This window comes from Caloenas nicobarica, chromosome 2 (assembly GCF_036013445.1).
Source record: "Caloenas nicobarica isolate bCalNic1 chromosome 2, bCalNic1.hap1, whole genome shotgun sequence".
Classification (NCBI taxonomy): Eukaryota; Metazoa; Chordata; class Aves; order Columbiformes; family Columbidae; genus Caloenas; species Caloenas nicobarica.
Genome location: NC_088246.1, coordinates 100,487,915 through 100,509,459, shown reverse-complemented (window position 1 = coordinate 100,509,459; position 21,545 = coordinate 100,487,915). Strand labels below are relative to the sequence as shown.

At 41.1% G+C, this 21,545-nt stretch overlaps 1 protein-coding gene across 2 annotated transcripts in view; it reads right to left on the bottom strand.

The window, feature by feature from the left end:
• Positions 1-5,666, bottom strand: part of CTNNAL1 (catenin alpha like 1) — a 61,075-nt gene extending 55,409 nt beyond the window's left edge. For both annotated transcript variants that reach the window (XM_065627195.1, XM_065627196.1), the window contains exon 1: positions 5,455-5,666. In XM_065627195.1, coding sequence (XP_065483267.1) covers positions 5,455-5,580 — 126 coding nt within the window. In that variant the 5' untranslated portion in view covers positions 5,581-5,666. The remainder of the gene's footprint in view (positions 1-5,454) is intronic.
• Between the last annotated feature and the right edge of the window lie 15,879 nt (positions 5,667-21,545).

Below are 21,545 nucleotides of genomic sequence, written 5' to 3'. Positions count from 1 at the left end.
CCCTTTGACAGAAAATAAGAACAGAGCAGAGCAACTATTCTTATCTGTGCTCAACGACAAAAGAAAATTAAGCAATTCCTACTCCAAAACACATCTATGTGATATGCTCGGCAAATCTGTATGGAATTGAAGTGACTGCAGAAGAGGATATGAAAATATTAGAGAAAATGAACCGTAACAACTTGCCAACATTAGATGTTATTCACCAAGATTTCAAGGGACTCAAACATACAAAGGATTATATCAACTTTCTCATGCAATCTCCTGCTTAAAACTAGATCGACAGTTGAGGTATGGAGGTTGCCTGACACTAGTACATGGCAAATCAGTGCAAAAAATGAAGAACAGAACTAGTAGACATCCAAATAAATATGATGTACTGGCAAAGACTCAATATGGTGCTTGTTAAAGGAATTCTTGTCTCACAAAACAATCACACTTTTCTGTAGAGATCACCGATTACACAGATAAGGAGGCACTCTGCTAAAAGAAAACTAGGAAACAAAGCCTGTGTCAAAGCTTGCAAAGGACACCCGTCAAGTCTCTGAAAAAAAAATGAAAGAAGGCACTTTGTATGAATATTTAACTAATTAAGAGACGGAATGATGAGAAGGAAAATGAAGAAATGCAGGAAGTAAATGACTGCTTACTTTAATAGACGGAGATAACCAATGAAGTTTCACAGAAACCTGTGCTGGGACATGGATTATTCTACATAAGCATAAAGAAGGAGAGATAAGCAGGTAATAAAATGATGAAAATTTGCTGGTGATCCCAAGTTATTCAGGACAGTAAAGATAAAATCTGACTACAGAATTGCAGAAACATCTTGCTACACTGACCAGGCAACAAAATGTCAGACAAAAAAAAAAAAAAAAAATCACTGGAGATTAAAGTGATACAGATGGGAAAGTACCATCCTAGCTTCCTGTATGAAAGTTAGGTCCTAGCTGACCATTACACCTCTCTTCTTGAGATGGAACGAACCCACTTCCTTCAACCTTCCTTCACATGCTCCACTATCTATGTCAGTGCTTTCCCTTGTATGGGGGAGCCCCAGAGTGGACATGATACTCCAGATGCTGTCTCACAAGTGCCAACCAGAAGAGAAGACCCATTTCTGCAGCCTGCTGGTTACACCTCTGCTAACAACCCAGCTTGCAGCTGGCCATCATTGTGGCCTCCTGTTCAGCTCTTTGGCCACCAGGACCATTGTGTCTTTCCCCACAAAAGTTCTCTCCAGTCAGCTGACCCAGCCTGTACTGTTGCCTGGTGTTATCCTGCCCCAGATTGGGTTTTATGGGGTTTAATGGGTATTATTACCTTTGTTGGACTTCACAAACTTCCTGTCAGACCATCTTTCCAGACTGTCCCTCTGCCTAGCAGCTCTGTCCTCCAGCATATCAGACAATCCCCAACTTGCTCTGGGGGAGTTCACATGTCTGTTGAACATGCCGGTCCATCATCCCAACATTCAAATCACTAATAATGATGTTAAACAATATTGGCCCCTGTATCAGTCCCTGAGAGAAGCCACTGGTAACTGACCAAAAGAAAATGATAAAAAGTCATTGATTATATGTGGAACTCTAGCTTGATGCAGTATGGCTAAAGTCACACCTTCAGTCTGAAAACTACATCAGTGAGCTTTTCACACAAATGGGAAAACATTAGCTGTTGGTTCTTCTTTGGGCTCTAATACACAACTCCAGAAACTTCTGGAAAAACAGAATACTGGCAGAACATTATGTAATGTTATATAACTTTTACAAGGTTTATTGAAATGAGAATTATTTTAGCTGTCTTCAGAGAAAGCAAGGAAACAAGACCATAGTAAAGAACAGGTTTGTTTTATCCATATGAAGGCATATACCACTGTTAACTTTCTCAGAATCAAAGACTGGCAGTGACGAAATTCAAAACATTGGTATCATGGGCTTTCTGTTACTATTTAAGCTTGTATTTTGACTATATAGGTCAAGCCAATTCCACAACCTTTTACAGGATCTCCTGTAACAAAGTTGGAAAAATATCTTCAGTAACCTGTGGACACACAATCATTCTCCAAAGTGCCTATGACAAAACAGGCTTTCTGAAGGTGCAGCAGGGAGCTGTAATCCCACAGGTCTACACTCAAGATGTTGGAGGATAAGTCACCTTCAGCCATGAAAAACTACTTAATTCTTTCAGGAACATACACAAACAGAGCTCAAAGTTACCTCCCAGCAAACTTTTCCTAAAAACCTGACTGCAACAGTTGACAAAAACCTATTCTGCAGTTTCTCTGAGTGCTTCCTTAGAACAGATCCAGACAGACAGACTCAGACAGCTCTGAAGATACCCAGCTGCTGCCAGACTAGCAAACAGGTACATAATGGCAGCTGAGGAAGTCGCTGGTGGAGCCACATCCTGGAAAGTACTTTTTCCCAGTCTTTGCCTTTCCTCAACTGTTTAAATGACTTGTTATTAAATGAGTCAGCACTGACCACTTTAAACACCCTTCCTGGCTTGTGTTGCCAAAAAGCTTTCCATAAAAAAATAAAACCCAACATAATTAGACTGGAAATGGGTAGCAGCAGTGAAGGAGATGTCTGGATTTTAGAGAATGCTGTTCTATTTATATGTGGAATACTGAACTAAAGACATCTACCCAGGAAAAGAGAATTCTACTTGTTCTGAACAAAATTGTGGGGTTTGACCCCAAAAGCCATATTTTCGGCACTGCATAACATATGCTTTGCACAATACTGTAGAATGCTTCTCTTCACAGTACAGATATGTAGATACTGAAAAAGAAGTGTTTGCAATATGCTTAATGCTGCAGCTTAAATCTGCAGTCTTCTTTTGCCATTTGAGGCACTATTAGAAAAAGGCAACATTGGGATCTGAATAGACCTAGAGAAAATGAAGACGTAGTTCAACTCTGTAAATAGTTAAGTTTTAAAAACAAATTTATTAATAAACTTATCCGGTAATGACTCTAAGGGTAATTTTTTCTGCTGGGAAAACAGGAATCTTACAGTACTGCTGGCAGCAAATATACTCTGATACTATATAGTCCATAAGAAAAACCAGGCTGCAAAGTACAATTAAAAAACCACCAAAACCAAACAAAAAAACAAACACTCATGTTTGTTGAGTAAGACCAAACAAACACACATTTACAATATTATACATCAGTTTGGACGATGCACTATACAGTACATGAATTTAAATAAGAATCAATTCAACCTTTTTTTTTTTTCTTTAAGAAAGTAGATTTAGTTCCATAAGAAGGATTGAAAGTGAGTTTGTCAGACAGGGCACCTTTTGTTTCCTCTTCGCTTAAAATAAGTAATGAGAAGCAGTAGCAACATTCTGACCATTTTTTCCAGTGGTATACAGGTATCACATAGCACTTCTAAGCTTTTAACAAAAGAGTAAATTGTGAAGTTAACCTCACAGCAAGAGCAAATCCCTTTGCAAGTGTATTTCACACAAGCAGAAAAAGACTCATGAGCATTACTGCTGATACATAGCTTATGCAGAATATAAAAACAAATTCTGAGATTTAAGTACTGTATAACACCCTTTCTGCATAAATACCCAACCAAAGCAAGGCAGTGAGACCTCTACTGAACAATCAGATGAAATACTACAGACAGAACTGACAAACCACCACAGTAAGTGGGGCATTTTATTGGGCAAGTGTAGGGAACTACTGCTGATACCATCAGCAACTTCAGCCTCAATCTGAATTGTGCGCAGCACTCACGATTCAAGGCAACAAGCTCATCTAGCGCACTTTACCTGGAAAACAGTATGCTCTGAGCCTTCAGAAATGCTCAGAGACCTTACACTGTATAAGTGAAAGATGCTTAGCACTTCTGGAAGACACAGTTCTAGGTTTTGCGGTCAATGAAAAATCATACATGACATATTACATGTGCAACGAATCCACAGAGAAATAAGACTACTGTTATTAAGGAGTATTCCAGAAGAAGAAGAATGTGCACATCTTCACATAAATCTGTTAAAAGTAAGAATTTAAAATATGAAATTAAATTCAGCCTTTGCAACTGGAAGGGTTTCTATTTGTTCTTTAGCTTCCTAAAAGTCACCTCCATATTTCACCTCTCTCAATTGTTTCAGGAGAAGAAAACTCATTGAACTTTAATTTTACTTTGCATTGGAACAAGTGGTTTAATCCCTTCAACGGGCTTCTTTGAGCTGACTGCGATTTCTTCAGAGAAAATCAAATTGCCACGATAAGTACAGAACCACAATTACCCATCACAAACCTCTCCTGCAGTCCAGCTGTACAAATGCAAAACAGGGCTTACAACAGTTTGTTTCCAGATGAGCTATGATGATACATATGTAACTTGACCTCACCAGGATTAGTTATTTTTCTACAGCTGTTAACACATTGTCTAAAGATTTTGTACAGATAGGTTTTGACTTCCTAACTTTAATAACCAGTGCTCTAAGTACAAAAATATTATACAGCAAGCACTGTGCTGCTTTCATACATTATTTTTCAATGAAGTAAAATTTTCTTTGGTATTTCAAACTCGAATTTTTAACTAAAGTACTAAAAAAAACCACCGACATCGAAGTGGTTAGCTTATAGTTACTTAGTAGACCCCTTGAAAGCCTGAGTTTTACTTTTTTTAAGCTCATCTAGCGCTGTGTGGGTCACGTTAAGAAGTCACCAAGACACAGTCTACGTATTATTTAACTTCTTAAAATTTTGGGTACTACCCTCGGGTGCGATAAGAGCTCCAATCAACGCAACGCTCGGGCGCGACCGCGAAAACACAAAGCTTCGCCAAATCCCCCGAAAGCCGATCGCTCTCAGCAGCGCCGAACTGTGAGAAAAGGAGAATCCTCTCATGCGGAAAACCACGAGGCTAGAGACTCGGTCAGCCGGCGGAATTCGGGCGGCGGTGCAGCCCCCCCCGCCGGGGGGAATGGTTCCCGCCGCCCCCGACCGCGGCATCCCGGGGCTCAAACCGCCGACCGCGCCGCAGGCGCCGTCGTCCCACGGGCGTTACGCAACGGCACCGCGACCTTGCGGGGAACTTCGGAGTTTTTTTTTTTTTTTCCCCTCGGGGAGGGACGTGCGAGCAGCATCTCCCCCGCAGCCCCGCTCCGGCAGCGGGATCCCGCCCCCGCACCTCGGCGCGCCGCCTGGCGGGACCCCGGGCCCGGGATGCGAGGGAGGGGGCGCGGCTGAGAGAAGCCGCCTCGGCCCGAGCGGCCGGGGAGACACAGAGAGAGAGAGAAAGAGGGGGCTACGGAGCGCCGCGACCCGAGCGCGGAAACTTCGGCGGCGGCCGAACTCCATCCCGGGCGGGAAGGGGGACGCGGGCCCCGGGCGGGAACCGGCTGCCCGGGAGGGACTCGGGAGCCCTTCGGGGACCGGGGGAGTTGGGGGTGGGGGCGGGTAAGGCTCGCGCGCGGTATTTCTACCTGCGACACCAACGGCACCAGCGTCTGCTCCACGGAGCGCGTGCGGATCTCCAGCCCCGCGTCCGCCGCCAGCCCCGACGAGGACGACGAGGAGACGCCGCTGCTGCTGCACGGGGACGTGGCCATGGCGGGGGAACCGACGGGCAGTGCCCGCCCTACACGGCCACCCGTGCTCCCCTCTCGGAGAACTCCGCTCCCGCCGGTGGCACGGCGGCCCCCACCGCTCTGCTCCGCACCGCCCCCTCCCCGCCTTCCCGGGGCGCCAGGCGACGCCGCGCGCGCGCGCGCTCAGCCCCCCTCGCGGCCCCTTCCACGCCCCTCGGGACGGGATTTAAAGGCACAAGCGCCCTTTTCGCCGCCCTCCGCCCCGGCGGCCGCCCCTTCCCCTTGTGCTCACCCGCTTCCCCTCACACCCACCCCGGCGGAGGAGGAAAACGCGGAGCGGACCCCGCCGCTACAGCTCCCACCCAGAGTTTCTCCGTGGCTGCTGCCTGAGGCAGGCGGGGCGGCCGGAGCGCCCCTGCCCGGGTGGGGAAGCCAGACTAGAGGGTGCCTGGGGGTGGTCCCCAAGGAAACGGGAGTCCGGGCCGGTACCCGGCCTTGAGCGCCAGCGGCACCGGCCAGCGGAAAACTGCGGACGGGTGGTGCCAGTCGGGAGGTGGGGGAGGCGAGGGAGAGCCAGCCAGGGAGCCGCTCACTCCTCCGGGAGCGTTGAAATCACGGTTCGTGTTCTTCATCGCATCTGGGAGAGCTTGGTGAGCTGTCTCAAACCACCCTCCATCGGCTTTTCTCTCAGCAGCCTCCCAGCGAAGGGAGGGGAGGGAAAAAAAAACCACCAAAAACCAAGCAGCTTCTCCCGCCTTTCGGTGATTTGTATTCTGTACCTGGCACACGGGCCGCTTTCAGGGAGCTATCGAGTGTACCTGGTTTTGCAAGAGCCTTGGTGCTAAAGCAGACCATCCATGATCTGGCAAGAAGAAGGCAAAAGTAATTTCAAAGGAATAAAAGTGATAAAAGTGGTTTGTTTTGTTGTTGTTTTTTGAGAGGGTGTGTTGTTATCTTTTTTGTTTGTAAGTTTTTGTTCTGGTTTGGTATGGGCTAAATTCACTTCCCCGCATTAGTTTGTAACCTGTATTCAAGAAGGGTCAATCTGCGAATGCTTACTCATCTAATGTGGCTGTATGTGTTTGATGCGGCTGATTCTTCTACAGGTTTGGCTACACAAAATTGTGGAAACGGAGCAGAGCTCTCCTGGCTGTGATCCAAACTACCGAGGTGCAAAGCGGCTCTGGTCCAGAACCGGGGTAACTCAGTGCAGCGCTGCCCATGAGCCAACAAGATCTATGTAGGGTCTGGACTAGTAAACCACTCTAACTACTTAGTTTCCTGGTCAGAACTGATGACTTGTGTTTGACTGCTTAACTCGAAGACAATACAACTCTGTAAACTTGTCTTTGGCTTTTTTATGTGGTTAGATCAAGGACTTTGTATCCTTGTCTGTCTTTGGAAAGATTTCTGACATGTTTTGCACAAAGCGTCTTTTGCACGATTTTGACACCTAGACATCAGATAAAGGACAGCATTTGTTGTCCTTTGAAATCTAGACATGAAATAAAGGAGAGCATTTATTGTCCTTTGGAGTCCTATGGAGTTATCCATACTTATTTATTAAAAAGAAAATTGCCAGAACTGCAAGGATAACCCTAGATAACGATATGACCCTGTTCCTAGCTCTTCAGGAAATTGGTTTCCAACATGGTCTCATATTTTCTGAAGTGACATCTTATGTAAGATCAAGTATTGCAGGAGAGAACTGAAGGCTTAAATCTGCCATGGTACAAAAACATCTAAATGATGATGTAGACTTGAAACAAATGCTAGTCATGCTTGATCAAAGTGCTTTAGAGCACACTTGAGATTTCTTAGGGTTTTTTCTCCTAAAATTTTCATTTTCTTACAACGTCTTTCATTCTTTTCCAGGTTATTTGTTTCCCCTTTACTTCTCAGTACCCAGATTCGAAGCCTTTGGAAACAGTTGTTGTTTTCTGTTATGTTTTGGTAGAGTACCTAGGTCAAATGTGGTTGCAGCCTCCCCAGGTCTGTACACTGGTACAGCAGGCTTCTGGATCATATGAGCTGAAGCATAAACCAGACAAAGTGTCAGTAATGTCGGAAAGAGAGAAATGCATTCCTTTGCCCCTTTCCTCTGCCTCCTCCTACTTAAACTTGTAATTCCCACTCATTTACTATTTTATGGACATTACAATAATATGTTATCTATGTCATCACCATCTACAGATATGAATGTACGATTCACATCAGAAATTAACTAGAGGCATATGCACACTTGGATGCACTCATGGCTTATAATTTGGTATGGTCAGCCAAGTCTGCATCACTTAATTTCAAAGACGGCTGTCCATCTTCTTCAATGCTATAATAGATCAGACTTCTCAGGGATGATATTTCCTAATTCAAAGCAGAGTTAGTAGCAGAGATTAACAACAAATTCTTAAGATTTTAACTTCACATTGAAAAAGAAAAGTTTGGTATTAAAAGCAGTAGCAAAAATAGCAGTTTAAAAATAATTTTCTACACAGATTGAACAAATGGTGGGGACTTTGCAATGCTTCTCTGTAGGCAGAAATCCTATTCCCGATCTACCACTCTCTTTTCCTGCTTTCATTTTGTTTTCACTAGAGAAGCAGCATTAGTGGGTAGTGCTAGTGACAACACTGTCTAGTTCTGCCACTTATCCTCTTCAGGTTCTTCCAGTTTAAACATGGAAACCACATGCTCTGCTTCTGGGTCCTGTGCTGGGCAAACAGAACGTGTGTTGTGGTGGTTTTCATTTAACACAATTGAAAAGCTGTAGCATGCTGCAGGCTATCATCTTTGAAGACACCTTGAGGAGATCATCAAAAATGATAGCCCGGAGCTTAATTGTGCTTTTTAATTAAGACAATTTGAGTGAGCCAATGTGATAGATTGCAACCACACCTTTGGCATGCCAACACATACTTCTGAGGGAGCACTCTATATGTGCAATGAACAGCACTATGATAGTTTGCATGCTATCATTTTCAGCGCATGTGATGGGCTCAGGAAAGCAATAGCCCATCACCCAGAACAGTTGTCCCTCATGCCTGTAACACAGGAGCAGGACCACTGGCCGTGGCAGTTTCTAGACAGCTAGCACTGTTTAGTTCTACTTTGCACCTGAAAGGCATTTGAAGTATAAGGATAGAGGATGAGGGAAATGCCTAATGGACTATATTTCTAACTTCATAACTTTGTCAGTGATTAAGGGGAAGGAAGTGATTCATATCCTCATGGCATTATAGACATATCCATCAGTTCCTCCTCATATTGCTTCCAAACTTCAATCAAGGATGTGACACCTTCTGCTGCTCTGTCCATGATCTCCCACAAGTCTGGGTTCTGTGACTGCTGACAGGTTCCCACATAGTAGGTAAACCAGTTTTCCCTTATCTAGCTCTTCGCCTTTGTCCTTCGTAACCAAAGCACCTTTTGCAGGAGAAAACATGGCTATCCAGCACAGTGCTGAACTAACAACCCTCAATCTTTTCTCTAAGCCTAATGTCCACACCCTGACAGCAGCAATGCTCCTGAGAAGGACGGCTCTTTTGAGCCTTAATGCATAGTTAGGCCTCTGCCCATGGATGCTGGCCTCCTAGCTGTGATGGGAATGATAGTACACGTACTAATGACTGAGTGCATCTTATTCTGCCTGCACCACAGCTTGTCTGAAGAGGCCGTCAGTCAGCCTCAGTTTGACGGACCAGCTACCACCTGCTTTTACCTTCCAGCTAAGGCATGAGTGTTCCCCAGTCTGTTTAATGCAAAATGAGATGTGTAGCACTTAGGCAGTTTAAATAATGTTTTTGCTAATCTGGTCATTTTGGCTGGCATTAGGTCAGTGATGAGGGCAGGAATCTTTTCCACTGGAAGAAACCTTGTGTCTAACCCTTAGGAAACAGGTTATTATAGTTGTTGTGTACGCGCTGCTGAGGCACATGCAGCAAAGCAGATGCCATTTCACCAGTCAGAACAGGTTTGAACTTGTGTATGTGAAGAAGAGCCTAATAGTTTCTGGCCACCAAGGGCAGTTGGTCTAGGAAACAGAAACTGCAGGGCAGGGAGAACAAGGAAATACTGGCAAAGGCCAGCTGATGGGATCAGAGGGCTTTTCTGTGAATTTTGATAATGAGCAAATGAGCACTTTTTCATGCATGCTTATGATGAATCAGGTAAGACACAAGGATTATCTAAATTAATAACGTCTTAAGGATGAATTCCAAGAGTGGGTAATTGCTCTTTATCCACTCATAGAGAGCATTCCAAATATCCAGGGGTGAGAGGAAGCACTGCCCCCGTTGCTTCCCTGTCTCCCAGCAGCAGTCTGGGAAGCAGAGCTGAGTGGCCTAAGTGTCAGATTGCTCCCTTTCTCTTTCCTTCAGGTGAGATTAAAGTTAGAGCAGTGTGGGAGGAGAAAGCACATCAATCATCTTTCCAGATGAAATTTAGAAATCCACTCTAAGATTAAACTTTTCCCTTGATTACCTCCTGTTTCCTCTAAAGCTTGACAAAGTCGTATTTCTTTTTATTTCAGTGGGGATGTTTTGCAGGCAACTTGTGAAATCAGTGATTTTAAAGATAACTAAAAATTTTAGTCTTTTAAGAAATGTCAAAGGATGGGAGGCAAGCATTGCTTGAAATGTCTAATCCTGATTATTAGTGGTTATTAACTCCAAAGTACATTACGCTTCTTTATAAAACCAAACAATCTTTTATGTTTACTTTGTATCCAACAGTAAAATACTTCACTTTACAAAGAGAACATTGCTTTTTTTTAACATAGAGAGCATTTTATGTGACTATACAGTGACTATATATTTTTGTCATTTTGTGAATTACTAGTTTCACAATGGGATTGCAACAGTTATTACAGGAACTATGAAGAAGAGGGGAATGTAAAAATAATGTATAGATATATCCAAAGGACTATAGCTAATGTCTATTTTTATTCTGAATGTTTATTCAGAACACCTGTGTGCCTATACAGCCAGAGGGTGATTTCAAGCAGTGGCTCCCTTTGAGTTTACAATGTGGTAGCTGACGAAATCTTCAGCAAATAACAGCTATTTGGCCACGCTACCAAATGTGGTAGCCCTCCAAAACACTTCTGTTCCCTATAACAGTCACAAAGAAAATGAGGAACCTGATTTGGATGGTCAGATATTGATGAACTGTCATGGCTTGACTGCCTCTTTTACAGAGCACATAAGAATACAGTTACCTGTGCTAGTTCTCCAAGAAGTGTAAGGACCCGGTATGCTTCATAAATCCTGGCACCATCAAGAGACTTCTGCAATTTGTAGCTTATTTTTGAGAATACATCTAGTTATAAAGCATACATTTCCTGTGACGCACTGAACGCGAAAAGCGCAGAACCTTTAGTCAGCTGATCAGAATTAAAGAACGATCATTAAAATCAGGGTCAGAAGAATATATCCTACCTCTCACTGGTGTTTCCTACCCATGTCACCTACAGTTGTAGCAGTTGCTTGTCTGAGGTAGGGAAGAGCAAGGGAACAATTTTCAGTCCTGTATGATTTTTTACTTAACGATAATGTGAGGCTTTATTGGTGTCGTGGTTTAACCCGAGCTAGCAATACAACCATGATAGCTGCTCACTCACCCCCTCCCCCAGCCCCCCAATAGGGAAGAGAATTGAAAGGGAAGGGAGAAACTTGGATTGAGATAAACACAGTTTAATAAAATAACAAAATACTAATATACTACTAGGAAATATATACAAAATAGAAATAAAAGATACTCAAGGCAATTCCCCACAAACTCCATCCACACTAAGCAGCCAGTCCCAGGAAGCGATACCCCAGCCCTGAACAGCCAATCCAGAAGAGAGGGGGAAAAGAAAAGGAAAAGAGGCCTCTGCAAAATGGCAAAACACCAGACTAAACATCCCAAACCAAATTCCCCCACCTGCACCCAAGGGCAAACAAGAGTGTGAGAGAGAGAAGAGCAATCCAGAAGGTCCTGATTCTTCTTAAATAATTAGCATAATGCTAATGGGATGGAATACTCTTATTGATCGGTCTGAATGTCAGTCAAGCTCTGTCCCATCCATGCCCCTCTTCTTCAATGCCTCACACCTGTGGGCAGAGCACTCAGAGTGTCCTTGGCTCTCAGGCCAGAGCAATTAAAAACGTTAGCTCTGTGCTGGGGTGTTAGCTCTTGTTCTCAAACTAAGTCCAAATAATGAGCGTGCTAGCTATGGAAAAGGAAGTTTGCTAACTGCATGAAGAAAAATAACCCATTTTCAGTCAAACCAGCACAATTGGCAAGGAAAGATCTACACCAATGTATAGCGATAGAATCACCCAAGACTTTCCATTCTTACAATGCTTTTGGTTATATATGAATATGATGAACTTCAAAACTTCGGTGTGGGTCTCCAACATGTTTATCTCAGAATGATTTGTTCTTTTATTTTTCAGAAGAAATTGCATAGGTTTATCTAAAAAAAAGTGAGATTACAGCAAAAAAGGGCATTTGTCAAAACTGAACAATCCTTACCATTGTTTTGCTAAGAAGATCCAGGCTGACTCACAGAGGTGAAATTTAATGACATGTATGTAAATGCGATGGGACGGTCAGACAAACACCTTTTGTAGTATTTGGAACAGTTTTCCTAAATTTATCTGAAGAATGCATTTCTGAAAACTTATTTTTTTGAGAATTTATTTGTAGACTAACAAATACATTTTTCTGAAATCTCCACATACATTGAGCGGGACTGTTTTTTGTAAGCCTAGTATAGGGGCCAAATGTAAGGAATAGGAATAAATGAGGAAGGGGCAGGCTGAAGGAGAGCACAGCAAGTGATGTGAGAAGAAGGGCCAAGTTGTGAGGGAGACGTGTAAGAGGAAGGAAGTACTGAGATTTCAGTATTCTCCACCTGCAGGAACTACCATTACAAGGTCTTGTCTGTGTGAGAGGCAGGGACTTGTGACATTTGCACAGGTATGACATGCTGCAGAAGAAGCTGAAGCTATTCTGTAATCAAGCCTGGTACTTTTTCCTGTATTTAGAGTTTCCTTGTGCTGTCCTTTAATAAATACTACTGGTATAAGCATGAGTCGAACACTTACTGATGTTAGTGTGACAGCTTTTGGAGGTGAAAAGTCTCATCAGTCTAGCTTCAGCTGAGAATTTGGCCTTATTTCAAAACGAACATCTGAAAAATACAGTTTCATCTTGAACTGTTAGTAGGAATTAACATGCAGTTTTATAAAATCATACCCTCGGAATGGTACAGTACAGGACCTTTTCAGACTAACACTATGTAGATTTATTGATGTGTTAAGATACTCTTCAAAACTCTCAGAGCTGCTGTGATATATCAGGCAAAACTAAACTAGATGATCAGTTCCTAGATCGTAAGCAATAATTTGAGCTTTTTTCCATTCAGTCTGTGAAGTTCTTCTTTCAAATATGTATATTTTTCATAGGACTATGGCTGAGGGTTATTCATTACATCTAGGACCCTGTTCTAAACAGAGCTAGCACACTAGTGTTAGAAGAAGCATGAGCAGCCTCGCAATATGCAGATACATGATAATCATCCCTCATGAAAGTTTTAAACTGACCTGTGGTTAGGGATGGGATTAAGCTTTGATGCCGAATATTTTATCTTTGAAATCTATCATCCTAGCACTGAGTGGGGTTTTTTTAAACAATTCCTATGGGTTATAAAATAAATATGGAGGATTAAAGGGTTGAAGAAATCTCTAGCCTGCAAAATCTTTAAGAGCATTTGCCACCTAGCAACAGCCAGGAACGTGTGTCTCCTTCGAACAATCTGCAATTGTGTGATTCAGAAGAAACCTCCACAGTGTTTATAACTGCAATTGTGACTTATGTGGGAGGGGAAAATGCAGCAAAAGGCTCTGGTTACATCACTGACAAAAGGATTTCATTACCATAAGAAGTCCCTAACAGGGTGACAAATAATCAAGATTTAAAAGAATGTGTGAGACCAGCAGAAATGGAAACAATGATGTTCCTATTATAGCTGCGGCCTTTACAATAAATGATATGTCAGCTTTTTCATTTTGAATTGTGCCTGAATAACTTGGTGATTTTAATTCATCAGCAATTGAATACTTAGATCAGAAGCTATTTTCTTTTCAAATTTGCATTTGCTAGCTTAGTCATGCAATAAATACCACATTCCTTGAAAAGTTTGAATTTTCTGTGTATTATTTTTAAATATACTGTTTATAGATGTTAATGATTTAAAAATGCTGACAGATACTCTGTTAGTTTGCACAGATATGTGAGGAAAGTATGGGAATTATATGAGAGGAAGGGTAATTGCAACATGCATGAGCTGGCTGACAATCAAAATCCCATTGTTCTGCATTTTGTGATGCTAATAAGATAGTAGGAAAAAATTACACAGATGGTAGTGCACATGGGTTCTATTTATATTGCTCTTACGTATAAGACTTTGCAACATCTACAAAGATGTTTTACTGGGTATCAGTTACCCTAGTTGATCTATTTGCCTCCTTTTTTATTCACCTCCTTAAAGGAAAGAAACTGGGGATATCCAAGGACACAATGTCTTCTGTACCTCCCAGACCTCCAAACTGTTGACACTTGTTGTGGAATTTTACCCATGTGACATTGCTAAATTAACCTCAATCTGTTCTGGAAAAAATGGACAACTTCTGGACTTCTGGTCATACCATTACTTAAAATGCCCTAGTAACAGGGTGCTAAGAATTACTTTGTTTCAATATTTGTTCTTTTTAAAAACATGGATCCTAGTTTTTCAGTTAACAAACCAACTTAAACCCATCAAGGGCATTACTAACAAAATATTCTTAATGCTAAAATGTAGATGGTGTATTGTTGCTAAATTAGACTACTTGTACTATTTGGAGAAATCATTAGCCTAACCTCTTACAGGCAGCTGGTAGGATACAGTTCTGTTTCTGGCAGCAGGAGAGTACATGCTGGAGTATCAGAATTGGAGCAGAAAATTGTAAGTGCAGCTGAAATTGAAAGGGAAGCAGCAAGCTATTGCTGAGGGAACACAAGGATTTTTGTAGTAAGTACATTCAGTGAGTTTATATTGAATACAAAAAGTTCCAGAAAACATAATATAAATAACTGAAAATTTAGAAACCTATCTTTTTCAGTCGTGTTCAAAGTACTAAAAGTATTTCTTAGAACTTGACATTTGTACTGAATTGCCAGTGTAATATCAACCTTTTTTTCTTTTTGAAATATCATAACATAGGCAGGCCCTAATATGCAAAAGATTTGAAAGCAAAATGAAGTGTTGGAGTGCAAGGAGTATGTTGATAGATTATTTTTTGCTGCATTTACTAAACGTAATGGTAGTCCTGACTTGGCAACACTTTCATCAATGTAAATTGGTGTGGTTGCAAACAAGGGCTGCACATTTAGATGTGCTCAGGACACTCCAACAGGAACAAGCTTGCAAATCACAGGTGGACAACACTTCAGAGTCCAAGCTTTCTTTTTTCACAGTTAGTGTCTTCTAGCAATCAGAATGTGAAGTCTAATTGTGTGCTTTGGATAAGGAGAAAATAATTTCCTAATCAAATGTTTCTTTGTCGCTTCGATTATAAAGAATGGCAAAGTCCTACTTCTCCAAAGACAAGAGAAACCAATCAGTAAGAGACAATTTGTGTTTTCAGAGTTTCAGGCTTCTTGTCAGCTATTTAGCCCACAAGTGGCTTCAGGGTTCCTGGGACCTCATTTAGTGTCTATACCTATACATGTACCCATTTTGATTTCTTACAATACTATGTATCTTAACAGAGCAGCATAATTAGAAAAAGTCACTCTATTTCAAAACAGTGGGGTTTTTAAAAGTTTCAGCTGTCACAGAGTAGTATGTGTCAATGATTATGTCCTGCTGGAATCGCTCCCTACGCTGCATGTCATTTTCAAATACTAATACACATTGGGTAGGGAATCTCAGCTCTTTCAGCAGGAACTGTGCAACAACTGTATTTTATCTACTTCTCTGTCCTTCTCAAAAGTTATGATTAAGGTGCTGAGGGAATACAGCAAATGATAGTATTCTTTTAGCTCTAGCAGAGCTTGTGCTTGACTTTGAAAGATAGCTGATTAGGATTCATATCTTTTAAAAAAATGGTCGTGGCAGAGACAAGATGGAAAGTGAAAATCCACATAGATCAGTGCAGCCTGGTGTTCAGGTCACACATGTAGCACACAGAACCTGATTAAAATCTCTGCTCAGCCAGCTTTAGACCATGGTCTTGAAACTAAATTCCCAATTCCCATGGGCATGTTCAGCTGTGGATGTTTCAGGTTGGTGTCTTTTTTTGAAGAAGTATCAGATAGGCTTTGTCTTCATCCTGATACAAAAGAGAAACTGCTTTGTTCCCCTCACAATTAATTCTTACCTAAATCTAGGAGAAAAATAATAGATTCAATAGCAGATTTGCAGTCTTAGGATTTTACTAATGGACTTACAATTTCCTGCCCTTTTAACTTAAAGATAGAATTGAAACTATAAAGTGTGTTCTGGAACAGCTCATCTTACATGTAGCAATGTTCCTGCAGGTTTTCCTTTCGTCCAAAACAACTGATGCTAGAGTCCACATATGAATTTAAGCATAAATGTTTCATTCTTCACTCCTAATGTTCTTTTCGATATCTGAAGATGCTTTAAGACACTTCCCCCCAACACATTCCTAATGGAAACTGAATGAATACTTTTGTCTGCGAAGTCATGCATCATTTTGGTTCTTCCTCTTAAAGCCTTCTTAAAAAAAGTTATATCTGAAATGACAGTTTCAGAGAAAGTTCAGCATTCCAAGGGCACCTTATAAAAGGTGTCAGCACCTGTCTTCAGACAGGGATTTTGTGTATATAGGTTGATCCCAACAGACTTAACAGGCATGATGAAATTGCACTATAGCCATGCAGTTTGTATCTCTGTATTTCATGTCTGTTACCATTACTCTTTTCCAGTTAACATTCTCCTCATTTACATCTTGAGTTTGTTATCCCTTGGGGGATGTTTTACCCCATCTTTTACAGACCAAAACATTCATATGATTAGAATTAGATTATTAGATTATAATAGATTATATAATAATTATATCATTAGATTATTAGATTATAATAGTTTGTCGTATTCCTCATTTTAGTATAGCAAACCTGCTTATAGTTGGTTCTGCCATACTTGGTTGCAATCCTCTTAGCAGAGAAGAATAAAACCCAACCAAGGTTGCAATCCTCTTAGCAGAGAAGAATAAAACCCAACCAACTGTCTTGGTACCTTATACTTCTCCCACTAGGATTCCACTGAAGGAAATTCTTCGCTGACAGTCAAAACCCTTCAGACTCCAGCTTAAAACTGTTCCCAGGGAAGTCAGCTGTCATCTCCTGAGTGCTCTGGGTCAGGCCCAGGACAATGAAAGGCACTTTTGTGAATCGCCGCTTCCCGTAGCCCATCTCCTAGCGATCTCAGGCTCTGTCCTTCAGATACTGCTGTAGTCTGGCTTCCTACCACCTGATAACATTTCTTACTTGTTGAGGTATCCTCTGTTCAGCACTATGGAAGCTCTCGGTTTTTGGCAGGCTAATGTGGAAAGATTGCTAGAAGAAATGAGGCGCAGGCAACGTGCACCTACTGAACCCTACAATATTGATAGTCATTGTGCCTCTACTTTTGTCCTGTGCTTCTAGAGTTGGTAATAAGAGACATTTCATCCCTGTTTACTCAACTTTTTATATATTAATTCTGTTTCTAATGAGATGGATGTGAATCTGGGGGCATGAAGGAAAATCTTCCCTGCTCTCTGCTGATTATGTGGCACAGCTGCTCACCCTGGATACTGCTGATCATCAGGTGCCCCAGTAGCTAAAGGAACTGACTTCACCTTCTAATGATGAATATCAGTTTTTCATCTCTGCTTTTCAGAGATACAGACTCTTCTAGTCAAAGATCAATGACAACCTCCAACAGAGGGGAAGTAGATTTGCTCCTGGTAGATTTGCTCCCTCTTGTCCTCTCTTGGCGGTGTTGCTTCAGAAGAATTGGTCACAGATTATCTGGGGATTTTTTTTTTAAGAGCTTTTCCTTGGATCCTATGAATGCACTGGAAGCTGATGCAATCATAGTGTTCTCTTTTCTGGATTATTTATATGAGACTGCTGGGAGAAGTGATGTCTTCAATTCCCTGGATTTTACTTTCTATAGATCCCAACCCTGCAGAACATCCTAGGTCAGAAGTAGCCAATGGTGTTATTGTCCCACAGGACTTCATACTACTCCGAAAAGAAGAGAAAGGATACACACAGTTTAGCTGGGTGTTTAATGATTTCTACTTAAGGCATGCTGCTGTGTGCACTTTTATCCTTTTCCAATGGATAACAGACAAAATTTTGAAACTGTTGATTAAAGAGAAACTTAGAAGAGTTTGTTAGGTGAGAAAGTAAGACTGTATTAAGTTCAGACCTGGCAGGAGACAATAGAGGGAACTATGAACAAGGATAAAAGGCTAAATTTAGCCCATTCCTGTCAATTTTTTATCTGAGGTCAAGGTCTTGTTGTTAATAGCTGCCTTTCTTTGTGCTAAGTCATGTAATTTAGGTTATGTGCCTCCATATCAAAAAATGATCAGTATGATCCAACATGGACATTTAAACCCTTCATACTTTTCCAATCATGCAGCTGTTAAGCACCAACCAGTTCATCATAACCATTCAATCTGAGAAGGCATTCTTCAGCCAACTTGAATATTATTTCATGGAAGAGTTAGTATTTTCAGAGGCACATTTAAAATCTAGGCAAACAGAGACAGCCAAGCCTTCTCTGTTCCACAGCACTACAGCACAAAGGACAGGAAAGGCAGGCAGACTAAACAGGTTTAATAGATAAAGCTTTATTTTTAGAACAGTTTCTCTAATGTATTTTGCTGAGCTCTAGGTTGAATACACACGGAATTTTTTACTCCAGTATAAGGCAGAGCAAGGAACCTTCAGCTATCACCATTTCTGACTTGGAATTTAAATACTTGGAGAAAACTGTGAATCACCAAATCTGAAATTCAAACAAGAATCTGGACTCCTATAACAAACTAGGTTCCCAGATACTCTGTGAACATGAATCTGAATGTTTATATGTATGTAACACATCTTAGTTCAGCAAAATAAAGGAATACTGGATTAAGTTACAGTATCTAGTACTAAGTTACAAAGCTGGTTTTTCCTGAAAATGCTTTTGCATCTGAAACACTCAGGAACTATGTACCGGTTGTGGTAAGAAAATCTTGAAAAACTTTAAATTTGAAGTGTCTTCATGCAGCAGCATCTACTTGTATACCAGTACTATGTTCCAGACACTTGTGGTATCTTAGAGAAGACTATGAAGAGCATTAGCATTGTTTGCTGACAGTCTATGATATAATTTATAACAGCCCAGTGCAATGAATATCACTTCTTTCAAACTTTTTTCCAGTGTAGGCTTTACTGGGAAATATTGAACAACATTTTATGTAATTTCTTATATGCTGCTGCTTGCTATTTAAAAGCCAAAAATGAGGCTAACATTCATTATGGATTCCCTGGTAATTTCTTTTACTTGGTTGAACATAGAGCTTTTATCAGTTTTCTACAGTGAATATTTTCCAAAGTAAATTCAGAATTACTTTGAACAAATATGTCATAGTGAGACTGAAATTCATTTTATGCAAACATACCACAGATGGTACCATTCAAATGAATGAGTGTGGAAAATAACACATCAAATCGATGCATCAAAGGAATTTAAATATTTATTGAGAAAATGTATCCGATACTCTTTTCAACAGATTTTGTATCCTCTCATAAAAAATTGCCAGTCCCACAAACTTTTCTGGCTAGAGATTGGAGGTCCCTTCCAGCCCAAACTATTCTATGATTCCATGGAGTGATGTTCTCAAAGAAACATGTGTTTATGTCATGAAGTGTAGCCCTGCAGATCCTAAGCTTGCCTTCCCTATTAATTTCTCCTAAATATGTTTTTTAAAAGCCTCTGAGCTTATTTTCTTTCATCAACTAATGTGTCTAACCTGTATTTCTTCTCTGTAATTATTTTCTATATTTGCCCCATAATCATTTTCTATGTCGTTTATCTCAAGGGAATTTAAATGATGCAAACAAATAGACTCTATTTTGTCATTCTAATGATATTATTTTGATAATTTCTTTATCATTTACAATATGGTTTTATGGATCCTGTCATCCAATAATGCAGCCCACAATAACCACAAGCCTGCTGATGAAATCTCCCTACTTAGATTAGTTCTCTGACGTTTGTCACTTTTTCCATTAAATGATATTTACCCAGCGGTGTTGAGATATCACCCGATGCAGAAAGGTTGCCGGAGGACCTGTCTCTGCGGTGCTTCCGTCACCTGCCGTTGCTCGGATCATCAGGTGAGCGGCAGATCCATCACCTGTAGCAGATGGGTGGTGCTGCTGCCTTTGGAAGGGAGAGACCTGGGGAGGACCTTACCTGCAAAGGGCTGTTTACACCCACAGGGTTGGACTGATTCCCCTACGCACCCTCTTTCAGGCACAGCTTGTGACTTCCAGCTCAGTTTTTAATAAAACCATTACTCAAGTTCTAAATATTCCTAAACTGATGCTAGTTCTGTTTATTAACAGGTGCAGTATGTTCACTTATAACTGTCAGGTTACAAAAGATGATTATTTATTCATGGTAAGAAAACTGAGGTGGCTTTTGTATACTTTAAATATGCAAAATCCATGAGTACTTGCAATCGATACTGCATCCTATATTTTCCAGTTAAACTCTGCTTGACGGCATTTCAATCTCGACACAGTTCAACTTTTCAGTTACCTTTCACGTCCTGATTCTGCCGAAGTAATGCTGCTTTTTTTTTTTATTCTAGTGTGAGAAAAAACCCATAGCTTTCAGTTTTAGCTAGAATTATTGTTAACCAAAATAACAGTTTGTCATGCCTTTCAAATTAATTTCTCAGGCTGCAATGTGGTCTGTGCAGCTGAAAATGTGGCAATAAAACAAATAGACTTATAAATTCATGTACAAGATGTTCCAAGAAAGCAGTCAGAAGAGAAGCAGACAAAGAGGACTGGTGAAGGATAAAACACTGTGCAGACTCATTTGCAGTTCTACAGTGAATGCCTTTATGTGGCTGATGCCTTTCCTTTCCTCTCCTTCTCAAAATCAAGAGACTTTCAGGAGAGGCTGAACTTTAAATTCGTTTGGCATTTCTACAGGGAGGAATTTACTAGGAACTACAGCAAAAAGAGGGAGTGATTTAGGACTAACTTCAACATATTTGCTTTTCCTTTATCTCCTTAAAGGCAAGACTTTTCTTTTACAACGTAACTACACATTTTTTTTCTTTCTGTAGTTTGCAGACCAAGTTATGGGAACATAAAGAGTTCAATTTGCTTTGACATCTGCAGCGAATCTGTAGCTAAGTCAGAAACAGATGCCTGAATTCTTCTGTCCCCTGCTCTAACCATGAGGCTTACCATGGGCTTCTGCTGATACATACGTGATAGCTCATGGTTTTTGAACCGATAGCATTCTGAATAGTTAGGAAGCTGCCCAAGTAGAAGCTGAGTCATTGGTGGATTATATTTTTAACTGGTGTCATCATCTCACCATCCACTCTAGCCGGCATCAGTTTGGCTGTGTATTTCCTTGCAGCCCATCCATTTGCTTCTACTCCATTCCTGCCAGAGAGGGTTTCTCAGCTGCTCTGCAGTATGATCCACTACTTATCAAAATCTCTTAAGATACTATAATATCCTGCTTAAGAGAAGCTAGCAACTGAGAAGCTACATGAGAGGCAGTTAGGCATCATTTGTATCTATAATATAATTCTGATTATAGAAGCAAAATACGCCAAACATTATATACTCTCGAAGATAGTAGATGGCTCCTTAATAGCCGTATTTATTGTAGTAAAGCCCGAGGATGCTTCAGGCTTACT